The sequence below is a fragment of the Eupeodes corollae genome, chromosome 2 (genome assembly GCF_945859685.1).
Source record: "Eupeodes corollae chromosome 2, idEupCoro1.1, whole genome shotgun sequence".
NCBI classification, from domain to species: Eukaryota; Metazoa; Arthropoda; class Insecta; order Diptera; family Syrphidae; genus Eupeodes; species Eupeodes corollae.
The window spans coordinates 115,762,456-115,776,512 of record NC_079148.1 but is presented as its reverse complement, the minus strand read 5'-3'; the positions used below and the strand labels follow the sequence as shown (position 1 = coordinate 115,776,512).

At 35.1% G+C, this 14,057-nt stretch overlaps 1 protein-coding gene across 8 annotated transcripts in view; it reads left to right on the top strand.

The window, feature by feature from the left end:
- LOC129948093 (phosphatase and actin regulator 2) overlaps positions 1-14,057 on the top strand; it is a 417,788-nt gene that overhangs the window by 13,623 nt on the left and 390,108 nt on the right. For all 8 annotated transcript variants that reach the window (XM_056058924.1, XM_056058921.1, XM_056058925.1 and 5 more), the window contains exon 2: positions 12,509-13,856. In XM_056058924.1, coding sequence (XP_055914899.1) covers positions 13,172-13,856 — 685 coding nt within the window. In that variant the 5' untranslated portion in view covers positions 12,509-13,171. The remainder of the gene's footprint in view (positions 1-12,508; positions 13,857-14,057) is intronic.

Sequence of the window (14,057 nt, the reverse complement as noted above, 5' to 3'; positions counted from 1 at the left end):
TACCATACAAAACGTACAGCTTAAGAAAATTTCCATATTAATTGCAAGCTTTCTCAGTCTTAACTCAACTTGTCACGAAATAGATAGAAAGTATTTCGAATAGAATTATTATTCATCTAAAAGTTTATTTTGTGTTTTATTAAAAAAGATAAGGATGTTGATGGAAGAAGATAGACCAACAGTGAGTGCGAAAAAGGAGACAACCTCGCAAGGATGGATATCACTTTCATTTGTTTTTCTTTTGCTGTTTTTTTTGTTTTTATTGAGCCACCACACCACGACACCACCTCCCTCCTTTCATCTGTCGCGTTTCAGACTTTTTGGTCGTGTATCGTCGTGCGTTGTGAGTCGTTGCCTGAATCTGATACACGTTTACATGAAGCTTAATTTATTCGAATCTCAGCTGGAAATTGACATGGGAATGAGTTTTATGAGCAAAATAATGCAAAACAAAATAAATAAAAATCAAGATGACACAGCGGTGGACAGGACAGTCTGGAGATACATACGAGCATACCCGGAGACAAATTTCGAAATGAAAACGATAGTCCCCTACCTGCTGGTAGTGTTTTATTTTCTTTTTATTATAATAAAACTCTCACCTCACTCCCCTTGACTCTCTGCCTATCGATCCCGTGAGAGAAATCCATAATCTTGTGCAATAAAATTTATTGTAGAATCATTTTCATGAATTAAGAAAAAAGATGGGTTGTGGTATGGAAGTTGTACTTGTACATATCTTCAGTGCTTGAATCATCTGTTGTTTGATGTCCTTGAAAGTGGTTGACACAAACTGTTAACTTATTTATAAGTCGAAAGAATATCCCTTTATGTACCGATTAAAAGGCTTATTTGTGTGGCAAGGCGACGCGACGACCGACGACCGACGATGGGGATGTGAATTTGTTTAAATATTCAGCAAGCTTGATTGAAATTGAAGATTCAAAAACATGTAAACCGAATCTATACCACCATCCTTAGCCTGTGGAGATTGTGTCGTGCTGCAAAGTGATTTTATGTATGTAGAGGCAACTAAAGCGCTTCATCACTTGAGAGCAAACCTTGTCCATGATCTCCATGTCCACCCAACCAACCGACACTGAGGGTAATTTATTTGAATGTCAACATAAAAATGTTTATTTTATTATAAGAAATCCAAGATTCTTAAGATTGTGATGTGATTGTGACAACCATTATACAAAAAAAAAAAACTAAAAGGATGTACATCCTAAAGAGTCTTATGACGACCAAGAAGAAGATGACGGAAGGAAATGATTCCAGATATTTTATACGGAAAAGGATATAGAAAGTACTTAGTTTGGTGTAATTTAAACTAATAACGGTTTAGTTTTAGAGAGATTTTTGAAATTTAAGGAAGGGGACAAATTGTTATAGTTATTTTAGGGGACGGCCCATATTGGGGATGAGATTTTTTAAGCACACTCTAAAAATCGTAAAATTAAGTTGACTTTTCTTTTCCCCTATTTTAGAATGAAGGGATCAAAATTATTTAAGGATAATAGGAAGCCCTTATGGGTCTGGATGCTACTTCTGTGGTTGTTAAAGACCCACAAGATAGCGTTTAACGGTTCATATCACCTCAATGGGTATTGACCATGCTGTACAGTGGTGTGTTTAGAACGTACCGCCACTTTCCTCCTGGAAACACGTGTCCTTAATGTCAATTTTATTAATTTTAAAGGTTTTTTTTATTTTTGTATTTGAAAGGTGCACGTATGTCAATAAGTGTGGAATATGACATATGACTCTTTCGCATTAATCCGACTGAATTTGAGCGATGCCCTGTGTTATGTTCACTTTTAGGGACTCGGTTGATTGTGGTTTATTTGCATAGACCTGCGACTTTAAGAAAGCCCACAGTGAAAATTCTAGCGGGGTCAAATCTCATGAACTTGGTGGCCAATTCACAGCAAACCTACGAGAGATAACCTTGCGCTCAAATCTTACTTACTTACTTAGCTACAGTCCGGTGGGATCTGAGCTTCAACCAACATGCATCTCCAGCCAGTTCGTTCCTTAGCTAGCTGTCTCCAGTTTCGCACTCCAGGTTGGTTGAGTTCTTCACTCACCTAAGTGCGCCACCTGAGTCGCGGTCTTCCTCTACTGCGCCGTCCCTCGGGATTGGATTCGAAGACCTCCCGGGCTGGAGCGTTGATGTCCATTCGCTCTACATGACCCAGCCATCATCTAAGCCGTTGAACTTTAATTCTGTTAACAAGGTCAGTGTCGCTGTACAGCCCGTACAGTTCGTCGTTATATCTTCTCCTCCATTCTCCATCTATGCGTACGGGACCAAAAATCACTCGAAGAATTTTTCTCTCGAAGCATCCTAAGACGCTCTCATCTTTCTTTGACAGGGTCCAGGCCTCAGCGCCATAAATGAGAACCGGGATGATAAGTGTCTTGTAGATGGTGATTTTGCATGCTCGAGAGAGGACTTTACTTCTCAATTACCTTCTAAGTCCAAAGAAGAAGCGATTTGCAAGAGTTATTCTTCGTTTGATTTCAGCGCTGGTGTCGTTGTCTGTGTTAATAGCGGTGCCTAGGTAGACAAAGTCCTTACCTAACTCGAAGTTATAGCTGTCCATGGTGCCGTTTTGTCTAAGACGTCGTTGTTCAATATCCTTTTTTGATGACAGCATATACTTGGTCTTGCCCTCATTGACCACTAAACCCATCTTCTTCGCTTCCGTCGCAATGCTCAAAAACGCTTCACTGACATCACGCTTTGATCTTCCAATTATGTCAATATCATCTGCGTATTCAAGTAATTGGATGGACCTTTGGAAGATTGTGCATCTAGTGTTGACGGTTGAACTTTGCACAATCCTTTACAGAACGATATTGAAGAAGTCGCATGACAGTGCATCGCCTTGTCTAAAACCTTTTTTGACATTAAAGTCATATCGGTGAGAATTTCTCCTCCGTCCATTCTCCATCGCAATTCTTCACAAACAGATAAGTTCGACGGAGCCCTTCCCTATGGATGCTGTCATACCCAGCTTTAAAATCGATAAAGAGATGGTTTAACCTCAAACCGTTCATGCAATTTTTCAACCGTGGCATTTGCTGTGTGGCACGTAGCGCTGCGCAACCACATTTGAGCCATAAGAAATTAGTTTTCATCTTTATGTAGCGCTCGCTGTTGACGGTCATCGCTTCAATAACGTCGTTTTCAAAAAAGTAAGGACCAATTACGCCGCAGGCCCAAAATCCACACCAAACGGTAACTTTTTGAGGATGCTTTATCACCTGGTGAACTTTTTGAGTATGCTTTATCACCTGGTCGGTGTCGTCCCATGTTCTACAATTTTGCTTGTAAACATACGCCTTTTAACTAAAGATGATTTTTCGGCCAAAATTGGGGTCCTCTTCCAAACGATTCAATGCCCAGTCAGCGTCCAGCGAGCCAAGGGCGTTGTCTATGGTCATGAAGTTTGAGCTCCTGGGTGAGTTGGATATTGTACGGGTGAAGGCCCATGTCCCGACGCAAAACTCGCCAAGCTCAAGTCTGCGAAAGGCCAAGACAAGGTATAGACTTTCTCGGGTTCTTCTGTACCCGATCTGTATCGGCCGATCTTGCATTCCTTGAACGTATGCTCGTTGCCTGATTTTTTTTAATAAACTGGAAGTACCAAATTTGGCCACCAAACGGTGAATAGTCGACTGTGAAGGCCCACCACGTCTACCGTAAAATTGACGCAATGAGAGCAACGTTTGCGTTAACGAACACTCATTTTGATAATAAAGTTTTATCATTCCAAAGTGCTGTTAAATCGTATAACTTGCCATGATGATTTAGCATAAACAACTTAATAATAAACAAAAGATTTGACAGATGTCACCAAAACAAAATCTACCCATGCCAATTGGAAAACCCTTTAGATTAATGAAAGTTGTCATTTGGATTATAATTTCCAAAACCGATTTAATAAACGACAATAAATTTGACAGGTAAAGTTTTAAAAGTATAATCGCTGTCAAAAGAAAAAAGAAAGTCCTGTGGCAGACCCTTTATGTTGAAAATAGTGAAGATGCCTTATGGGTTTTTTTTTTATTTAAGGTATAAAACTTTGAAATAGATCAAAACCAAGATTTGAAATAGATCAAAACCAAGATTATTATATAATATTGGTCACGACTCCGTAATGTGAAACTTTGTGATTACCGAACTTTTTTTCAATCAATCAGTTGAAAGACACGCTGTGTGTCATGTTGCGCCATCTTGTTCAAATCGAAGCTCCAACACATCCTGATTATTCAACTGATGAATGTATTGAATGTTACTTTCTGGCCGCTATAGTTTTTAGAGTAGTTCAGATCAAATATTCCTCCAAACCATAAATCACAAAACAGTGAGTTTTTTTGTTGATGCATTGGTTTGAAGATAATCATTACTCCAATTCCAACTCCAACTGACAAAATGGCTCAAATAGTGTTGCCATTTTTATACCTTTAAAAATACATCCGTAATAAATATGCAGAAAAAACATTAGCTCACTGATGAGTCTCTCCAGTTTTTCGTCTACATTCTTCTTCTGCTTTATACGCATCATTGTGTAGAATGTATAGGAAATCCTTGAAATAATTCACATTCTTCAAACCCAAAGGAGATAGCTGTATACTCACATCCGTGTATCCTACCCAAGGGAGATATATATTTTTCCAACTAGGGTTACCTTCTACTCAGGTCTGTCAGTCTGTCACTTTTTGTTCATTTGATTTAATGCATTTTTCATTTATCTTTGATTTACACACAACTAGACAAAAGAAATTCATCCATGATGATTCTTATCGTAAAAGGCCTCCAGGATTACAAATATTCATAAATTCTAATTAGGTTCCGAAACCACAAGCAAAATAAACTTATTCAACCTAAGCACAGGTAAGGGATATATAGACCCATGAAAAAAGAGAATATGAATTAAACAAAGGAACCGAATCTTCATTCCATTTCATTCTTTCCTCAATGGAACATAAGGTGGGCTTCATCATAAATGGAAAATTACATTAATAGTGTACATTGTCTGGGTAATAATATAATTTTTGAAGAGTGAGTTGGGTTATACCTTCATGCCGAACTACCGTACCTACTATAGCTATGATCAAATAAATGCCACGGTCTTGGATGATGGTATAGTAAGCAGATAATACATACATATATAAATACTATTCCCAAAAGACCACTTCACAATTTCTCAATTTGCTATTCTCCTTACTGCTTCTGTAGGTCTGTATATGTCTGCTTCTTCTTTATATACCTTATCCATGAAAACTATGTACCTTTATAGTATATATACCTTTCTATTCTACCTACCAATTTGCCATTCTCTGAGGAATTTTCAAGTTCATTTGCCCTTAAGGACAATCGAAACAGGTAAATTGTTTTAATGCAGTATATGTACATATTTGTGTACGTACCTCTTTTAAAGGTACAAAGTACCTTCTTCCTTTTCCCTATGTGTCTGATTATATTTTTGGACAACATGACTCGGACTGGAAATCAAAAAAAAAAAAACTATGAATACCCATCTGCAGTACAAAGAGTAAGAAAATAGGAATGCAATCAATAAAGAATATAAAAAAAAATATGAAGGATAATAAACGAATAAGAAGAAAAACAAAAAAATATCTGTCCTAAGATGAGACTAAAGGATATCCGCCATAAGGACGACGACGACAACGAAAAGAAGTTGTCTGAAGGAAAAGTTCTTCCAAGAGTTGCCACTTTAAGAAGCAATTACAAAAAATACAACTATTCATATTTATTGCTAAAATTTTGAAATTAAAGCCCCAGGGCTCTAAAACCCTATATATGGGATATTCGAAAAAAAAAACATGTTATCGAAAATAACAGACATTGGGACTATAAATTTATTTCAGTTACTTGTCTATTGTTTTTATTTTTGTATTCAATCGTTCAAGTACTTCAAAATCATCAAATGTTTAGAAATAAAAAGGGATATTCGTTAAAAACTGGTTTCAATGTTTAAAAGGTCTCTTAGAACTCCAAGTTTTCTTCCATACAAATTAAGAAAGTTTTGCGAAAATCCACCAAACCAAATCCTTAGAATACATTTTGAAATGTTCCATACAATTGGAAATGAATGAATGATACAATTGGTGGGATTTTCGAAAGTGGTGCATCATTAAAATGTATGGATTTTATAAATAACTCGAATATCCCGTGAACACTAATTATGTACTGCAATATATTTAAATGAATAGGTCCATTTTTGTACAGTAGTCAATTATTTTGTGGGATATTCGTTAAATAAAGTAGGTATATTATTTTTCTGGCACCTAAAATCCCAAATTGATAAACAATGTCGATTTTGTTGTGAATTTTTACTGATTTTACATCTTCCTCGAATATCCCACTTTTGCATATATCAGTTATTATGACATTTTTAGTAGTTTTGTATATTTACCTGTAATAATAGCATTGTAAAATCTCCAAGGCTACAATATATTTAAATGAATAGCTCCATTTTTGTACAGTAGTCAATTATTTAGACTTCTCCATTATGTGGGATATTCGTAAAATAAAGTAGATATATTATTTTTATCGCACTTAAAATCCCCAATTGATATACAATGTTGATTTTATTGTGAATTTTTACTTATTTTACATTTTCCTCGAATATCCCACTTTTGCATATATCAGTTATCATGACATTTTTAGTAGTTTTGTATATGTACCTACCTGAAAAAATAGCATTGTAAAATTTACAAGACTATTGGAAAAACTCAAAAACCTGTTACTGCAATGATTTGTATATGGTATCCACGCTTTTTTAAAAATCGCACATGCTATAATTACATTGTATTGTATTCAAACTAAATTAAAAGTTGTAGTACCCGTGGCCTGACATTTAGTGCGTAGGACTGTCATGCTACAGGTTTGATATACAACGTTGATTTTATTGTGAATTATTACTTATTTTACATTTTCCTCCAATATCCCACTTTTGCATATATCAGTTATTATGATATTTTTAGTAGTTTTGTATATGTACCTGTAAAAATAGCATTGTAAAATCTCCAAGGCTATTTAAAAAACTCAAAAACCTGTTACTACAATAATTTTTATATGGTAACCAGGTTTTTTTCGAAAATCCCACATGCTATAATTACGTTGTATTGTATTCAAACTAAATTGAAAGTTGTAGTACCCGTGGCCTGACAATTAGTGCGTAGGACTGTCATGTTACAGGCTTGAGTTCTATCTCTGCCTGTGCCATCTAAAGCCTTTTTTTCACGGGTACTGCCTCTTGAAAAATCCCCCAAAAGTAATTTGTGCCATGAGAAGTGCTTTCTCAAATAACGCGTTTGTTAGGTCCCCTCTATCCCTGACAATAGTACTCGCACACAGAAATGGTTGAGAGTTGCAAGTCACTTGGTCATAGTTCTCAACGGACTGCAGCTGATCAATAACTCAAATCATTGTATATTTTTTGACTATTCTCTGGAGGTTAAGAACGAAAGGTTTTTCGAATATCCCACATTTGCTTATGAGGTTAAGACAACGAATATTGAATATATATTTTTGTATCGCTAAAATGTTTTCTTTATTCCGCTAAACAACTAAGCGAAAAGAAGCAATTGTGAACTATATTTAATATTTTGGAATTTTAGAATCTGGGATATTGGGATTTGAGTTAAAAATAAATAAACTTTTTTCACTTTTCAGATCTCGCTAATGCTACAGAATAAATGATCAATTTAAAACTTTGCATTTTTTTAATTTTGATACCAAAGATATTGGGATTTTGGAATTCTGTCTTTTCTCATCCAATTTTATTTTGCTTTTCAATTCTTGTTTAGATCTTTCCCAGTGCTAATAAACCTTTTGAAAGTGTCATCTCTGTTCAATCCCTATATCGCCACTGGCGACCATTTTACAGACAAAGCAATAAAATTTAATTTTGTTATTCCTACAGGGAATCATGGAAGACGTGCTAAACCGTTGTACCTATAGTATTTCATTTTTCCTATTTCCAAACAGTTTTTCATTTATAAAAATAAACGTCTGCTTTCCTTTGGTTAGGTACCTAAATACAAACCAATCCCTATAACAAAAAAAAATTAAAAAAAAGTAACATAATGTCCTGTCCATTCGACCAAAAGAGCCATACTTTGTAAATTGAAAGCTTTTACTTTTTTTTGTTACAATTTCCTTATAAATAAAAAAGTATAAACGTCGGGGTATAAGTAATGAAAGATTTTTGATTGAATTTTTCTCTTGAAACTTTGAAAAAAAAAAATGTTTGTTACATTCAAGTGGGGTGCAAAAATTGAATTGTGTTTTATTTCCCTTCTCTATGACTACACGGATATAGAAACGAGTAACGAACGGTGGTGCGGCGAGAAAACGAATGAATGAATTTAACGAAATGGAATGAAATGATCGCCTCTCTTTGTGGTCATTAAAAGTTTAATCGAAGTAAATTACTTACTGACGTAGGTAGGTATCTAATATCTATATAGCCTAACTTGATGGTGGTGGGTTCTTTGAATTTAATGGACTTTGTCGGGGCTTGATAATTTTTTATATTATTACTTCGCGGATTTTTTTTACGATTTATTATCGTATCTATTGTTGTAAGCAGTTGCATTTTACCAACAAAAAATAATAATTTGAAACGGAAATTAGAGGAAGGAAGTAAATTATTACCAAGTTCTTAAGTGGGTATAGGTATGGGGTACAAAAATATCTGTCAAAAACCTAGGTAATTAATTACACAAGTCTTGGTATTATTTACAATGTAGAGAAGATTTTGATAAGTCTCAAATTGCTGGCGGACAAATTTGGCTATTGACTTAAATTATGAATACATTTTTATCTTGGCATTAGAATTGATATAAACTTAAAACAAACATTTAAATGAGGCTTGGGATGCGACCTACACTGATAACTTCTTATTCGTTCCCCGTCTGATGATATGTACTTATGAATGTCTTACAAACTTTTCACAAATGCATTTTGTTTTAGTTAAAAAAAGTTTGCCAATTATCAGCATTCTTTTTTTTGAAAAGAAAATTGTTATGGGTTTTTCGAAAAAAAATGTTAACAAAAATATTTTGCAATTGATAAATAAAATTCGATTTCAATGTCTCTTTTTATTCTTGAGATCTTTTAGTCGAAAATAAATTCTTACCAATTTCGTAGCATTTTTGGAGAGCTTTATGTTTTGTAAAAAAAAATATATTGAATTTTTCTAAGAAAAATGAATTATACTAACAATATTTTGTAAACGGTGATTTTTTAAAAGCTTGAAAACTTAACAAAAAAAAAAACGCATAAAATTTGCAAAATCTCATCGATTCTTTATTTGAAGCGTTAGATTGGTCCATGACATTTACTTTTTGAAGATAATTTCATTTAAATGTTGACCGCGCCTGCGTCTTAGGTGGTCCATTCGGAAAGTCCAATTTTGGGTAACTTTTTCGAGCATTTCGGCCGGAATAGCCCGAATTTCTTCAGAAATGTTGTCTTCCAAAGCTGGAATAGTTGCTGGCTTATTTGTGTAGACTTTAGACTCGACGTAGCCCCACAAAAAATATTCTAAAGGCGTCAAATCGCATGATCTTGGTGGCCAACTTACCGGTCCATTCCTTGAGATGAATTGTTCTCCGAAGTTTTCCCTCAAAATGGCCATAGAATCGCGAGCTGTGTGGCATGTAGCGCCATCTTGTTGAAACCACATGTCAACCAAGTTCAGTTCTTCCATTTTTGGCAACAAAAAGTTTGTTAGCATTGAACGATAGCGATCGCCATTCACCGTAACGTTGCGTCCAACAGCATCTTTGAAAAAATACGGTCCAATGATTCCACCAGCGTACAAACCACACCAAACAGTGCATTTTTCGGGATGCATGGGCAGTTCTTGAACGGCTTCTGGTTGCTCTTCACTCCAAATGCGGCAATTTTGCTTATTTACGTAGCCATTCAACCAGAAATGAGCCTCATCGCTGAACAAAATTTGTCGATAAAAAAGCGGATTTTCTGCCAACTTTTCTAGGGCCCATTCACTGAAAATTCGACGTTGTGGCAGATCGTTCGGCTTCAGTTCTTGCACGAGCTGTATTTTATACGGTTTTACACCAAGATCTTTGCGTAAAATCTTCCATGTGGTCGAATAACACAAACCCAATTGATGCGAACGGCGACGAATCGACATTTCACGGTCTTCAGCAACACTCTCAGAAACAGACGCAATATTCTCTTCTGTACGCACTGTACGCATTCGTGTGGTTGGTTTAATGTCCAATAAAGTAAACTGAGTGCGAAACTTGGTCACAATCGCATTAATTGTTTGCTCACTTGGTCGATTATGTAGACCATAAATCGGACGTAAAGCGCGAAACACATTTCGAACCGAACACTGATTTTGGTAATAAAATTCAATGATTTGCAAGCGTTGCTCGTTAGTAAGTCTATTCTTGATGAAAAGTCAAAGCATACATCTTTCTCTTTGACACCATGTCTGAAATCCCGCGTGATCTGTCAAATACTTATGCATGAAAATCCTAACCTCAAAAAAATCACCCTTTATATTGTAACGTAATACCAAACCAGTATATTTGTGGAAAAAATCCAATTATCGATTTTTTTTTTATAAATTGAAAAAAACTGAAACAATTTTCACCTCGAAAATTTTACGCATAAAAACCAAAATGATTTCATCTCCAAAACAATTTTGTTCAACAAAAAAACGTTTTTAATATCTGGTAAAATTTTAAGAAAAATCAAATTGACAGTTTTTTTACAAAAATAAAAACCTAAACAAACAAATTAATACAAGTTGGTAAAAAATGATTTTCGACTCAAATATCTTTTAAAAACTTGAGATTATGGCTTTAAACTAATTTTATCTTATAATCTATATTGTTTTCAACGTTCGGACAAATTTTGAGAAAAACGGAATGGGCAGTTTTTTTACAAAAAATAAAAACTTAAAACTTACTTACTAAAACTTGGTAAAAATTTACTTTCGACTCAAATAGCTTTTCAAAAATTAAAAATATTTTCTTCAAACTTTTCCGTAATAGTTTTTTTTTAATGCAACAGTGCTTTTTTTCATAAAAAAATAAATCTACAAAAAATAGTACGCAAATTTTGTAAAAATTGATGTTCGGTTCTTGATATCTCTCAAATTAATTTCATTCATCCAATTTGTAAAAAAATTGAGAAATGCTACTAATATTGGATACATTTGTTTTCGACTAAAAATCTATTTAACTAAACTAGTTTTTTAAACTAAACATACATTTTAAAATTTTAAGAATAATTCAACTGACAACTTTTTTAACCCAAAACGAAAACCTACAAACTTTTAAGCAAGAAAATCGACAGACGAGATGGGAAGTTATCAGTGTGGGTAGTATCCTATCCTCTTTTTATTTTTGCTACGATCTACAATTTCCTATCGATTTTCTTTGGGGTGGGGATCTGGGGACTGTGCTGGACTTTGTAACACGTTCATCCGGTTTTCTTGAAACCAGGTCTAAACCGTATTGAACGTGTGCTTTAGGTCGTTGTCCTGCTGAAATATTCATTTCAGAGTCAACTGATCCTCAGCGTGTGGCCATTAATTGTACTACCTACTTGGTGAATCGCCCCTACCATCTCCGCACTATTACGTTACCTCTTTCGTGTTTCATAGTAGCTTTGGTGTAACGTGGATTTAATCCCTCTTTGACTGGTCTGCGAACAAAACATGAATCATCGGAACCCTTAAAATTGAATTTGAACTCATCCAAAAACAGTACGTTCCAACATTTTCTAACGGTCCAGTTGATGTGGTCATTAACAAATTTTAATCTCGCCAGCTTGTTTTTGGTGGAAATAAAAGGTTTTTTTTTTACAGTTTTGAAAAGATTTTAGAAAACCATCAATAGCTCGTCTCTCAAATGCTCTCATTTTGTTGTTTTTTTTTGGACTGACACCTCGATGAACCGTTTGGAACGACTTTTTGGATTTGTAAAATTTTATTAGTTGCCAAACCGATGATTTTGGAATGGAACATTGATCCTATATTTTAATTTGACTCATTCCACTTTTATATTCATGTTTTTTTTTTCTTTTATTTCCTTAAAATAGTTGTTTTCGGGCAATTCAAAAAGGTAAGCTAAGAACATGAAGAACTTGAACTTTAATATGAGACATAGATTTTGTAGTTAACGGTCTAACTTTCCTTTGTTAGTTGCTTTTTTTTCTTCAACAAAAAATTGAAAATGAATACTAATTTTTCTTGTGGTCTCTAGAAGTAAATATATAACGTATTAAGAACTTTTATAATTTAACTGTTAAAAACCCCAAATCGCTCAGGAACAAATTCATTACAAAACAAAAAATGAAAGAAAGAAAGGTATGAATGCCCACCACGAAACATGATTCACATGTTAAACAATTAGAATTTTGAAATTTTCTGACATAAATATCTTTTTTTTCTACCCCTCACCCTTATTTCCAATTTTCTAGGTGACATAAAATATATTTCCTATTTTCTGTGCAATAAAGTGTCCCCAGTCAGCTGGCCAGACGAACCTAAATAGAAAAAAAAACCACAGAAAGAATGTTAAAAAAATTCAAGACAGACACGATTCTATTAAGAACACACAAGAATTCCCCAAGCCATATGTGGCAAAATATCCATTAAGTCAAGTGGAATAAAGAAAATAAACAGGAAAAAAAAAGTGTTGACGATTTAGTGCCGAAATAAATCAAACAAAAAGGGCCCTACGATACACAACCCCGTTTATATTGCATACGTCATATCAAACGACACACTATAAACACATGCGGTGAAGAAAACATTGAGTCGCGTGCGTATATACCTATGAGCGGGTATTTGTTGCGTGCCTGCGGTAACCGTTTGATAGCTATCACAGCTCACCCCAATATACATCATTACCGCAACTTTCTTGTCAACACGAATCTGATGATACCTACTTGCACTTGTAATTGAAATCCACGGAGGTCTTAAAACAGGTGTTTAATTCGCGTCTGTCGCCACCATCGTCATTTTCGTCGTTCGTGTCGCGCGTCGTCGTTCGTCGTCTCTTCTAAGTCGTCTATATCGTCTTCGTGTCGCTTAACTAGTTTTTATCAGCGTTATTGGCTCATCATTAACACTCACGCGTTATGTCTATGCGTAGTAATAAATTTACCCATGGTAACAATAACAACAACAACAATAACAACAGCAACGGTAATAATAACTCCTGCGGTCCCCAAATTCCCCTTCAACAATATCTCCAACACCAACAACATCAACAGCTTCAGCAACAATTGCAACAACAGTTCCAACAACAAGCTCAACTTCAACAACAACATCAACAACAACAACAACAACTACAGCACCAACAACAACAGCAGCAACAACAGCAACAACAACAACAACAGCATGTAATCCAAAATAGCCGCAACAATTTAGCCAATCTAGTTGCTGCCATAAACAATGAGAACTGTTATCAGTTATCGCCAAGCTTTCCATCAGAAACGCACAAACAACAACAATTCCAATATATTGGCTCTGGAGGTGGCGGCGGCGGTCAATACATTCCACAGAATTCGGTAGTTGAATTGAGTTCACCGGTTACAGATCCAGAAGATCAATCTCAACAGTTGTGTGTTGTTGCCAAAATGCAGAAATCCGTAACAATCACCGTTACGCCACAGCGAAGTAATTCGCTGGATGTTCTTAATTTCGAAGAGAAACGTCAGCTGATTGCATCTTCGCTGTCACTTTCGGATATTTTGCAGTGTGGACCGGCAGCAGCTGCTGCAGCCGCAGCTAAGGAAGTTGCAGCAAATACAGTTATAGTTGGTAAGTTTTTTTTGTTGGAGATTATTATTTATATATGGAAGAAGTGTATTATTTATTTATTACACAAGTCAACAAATAATTATTTTTACTCAAAATAAGTTAAGGGCCTTTTTTCGAACAACGTCTGATTTCGTTGAAACCGTCTTGAGCTTGAATAAGCAATTGATTATTTTTTCCTCATGGGAAGAAGACAAGCGACTT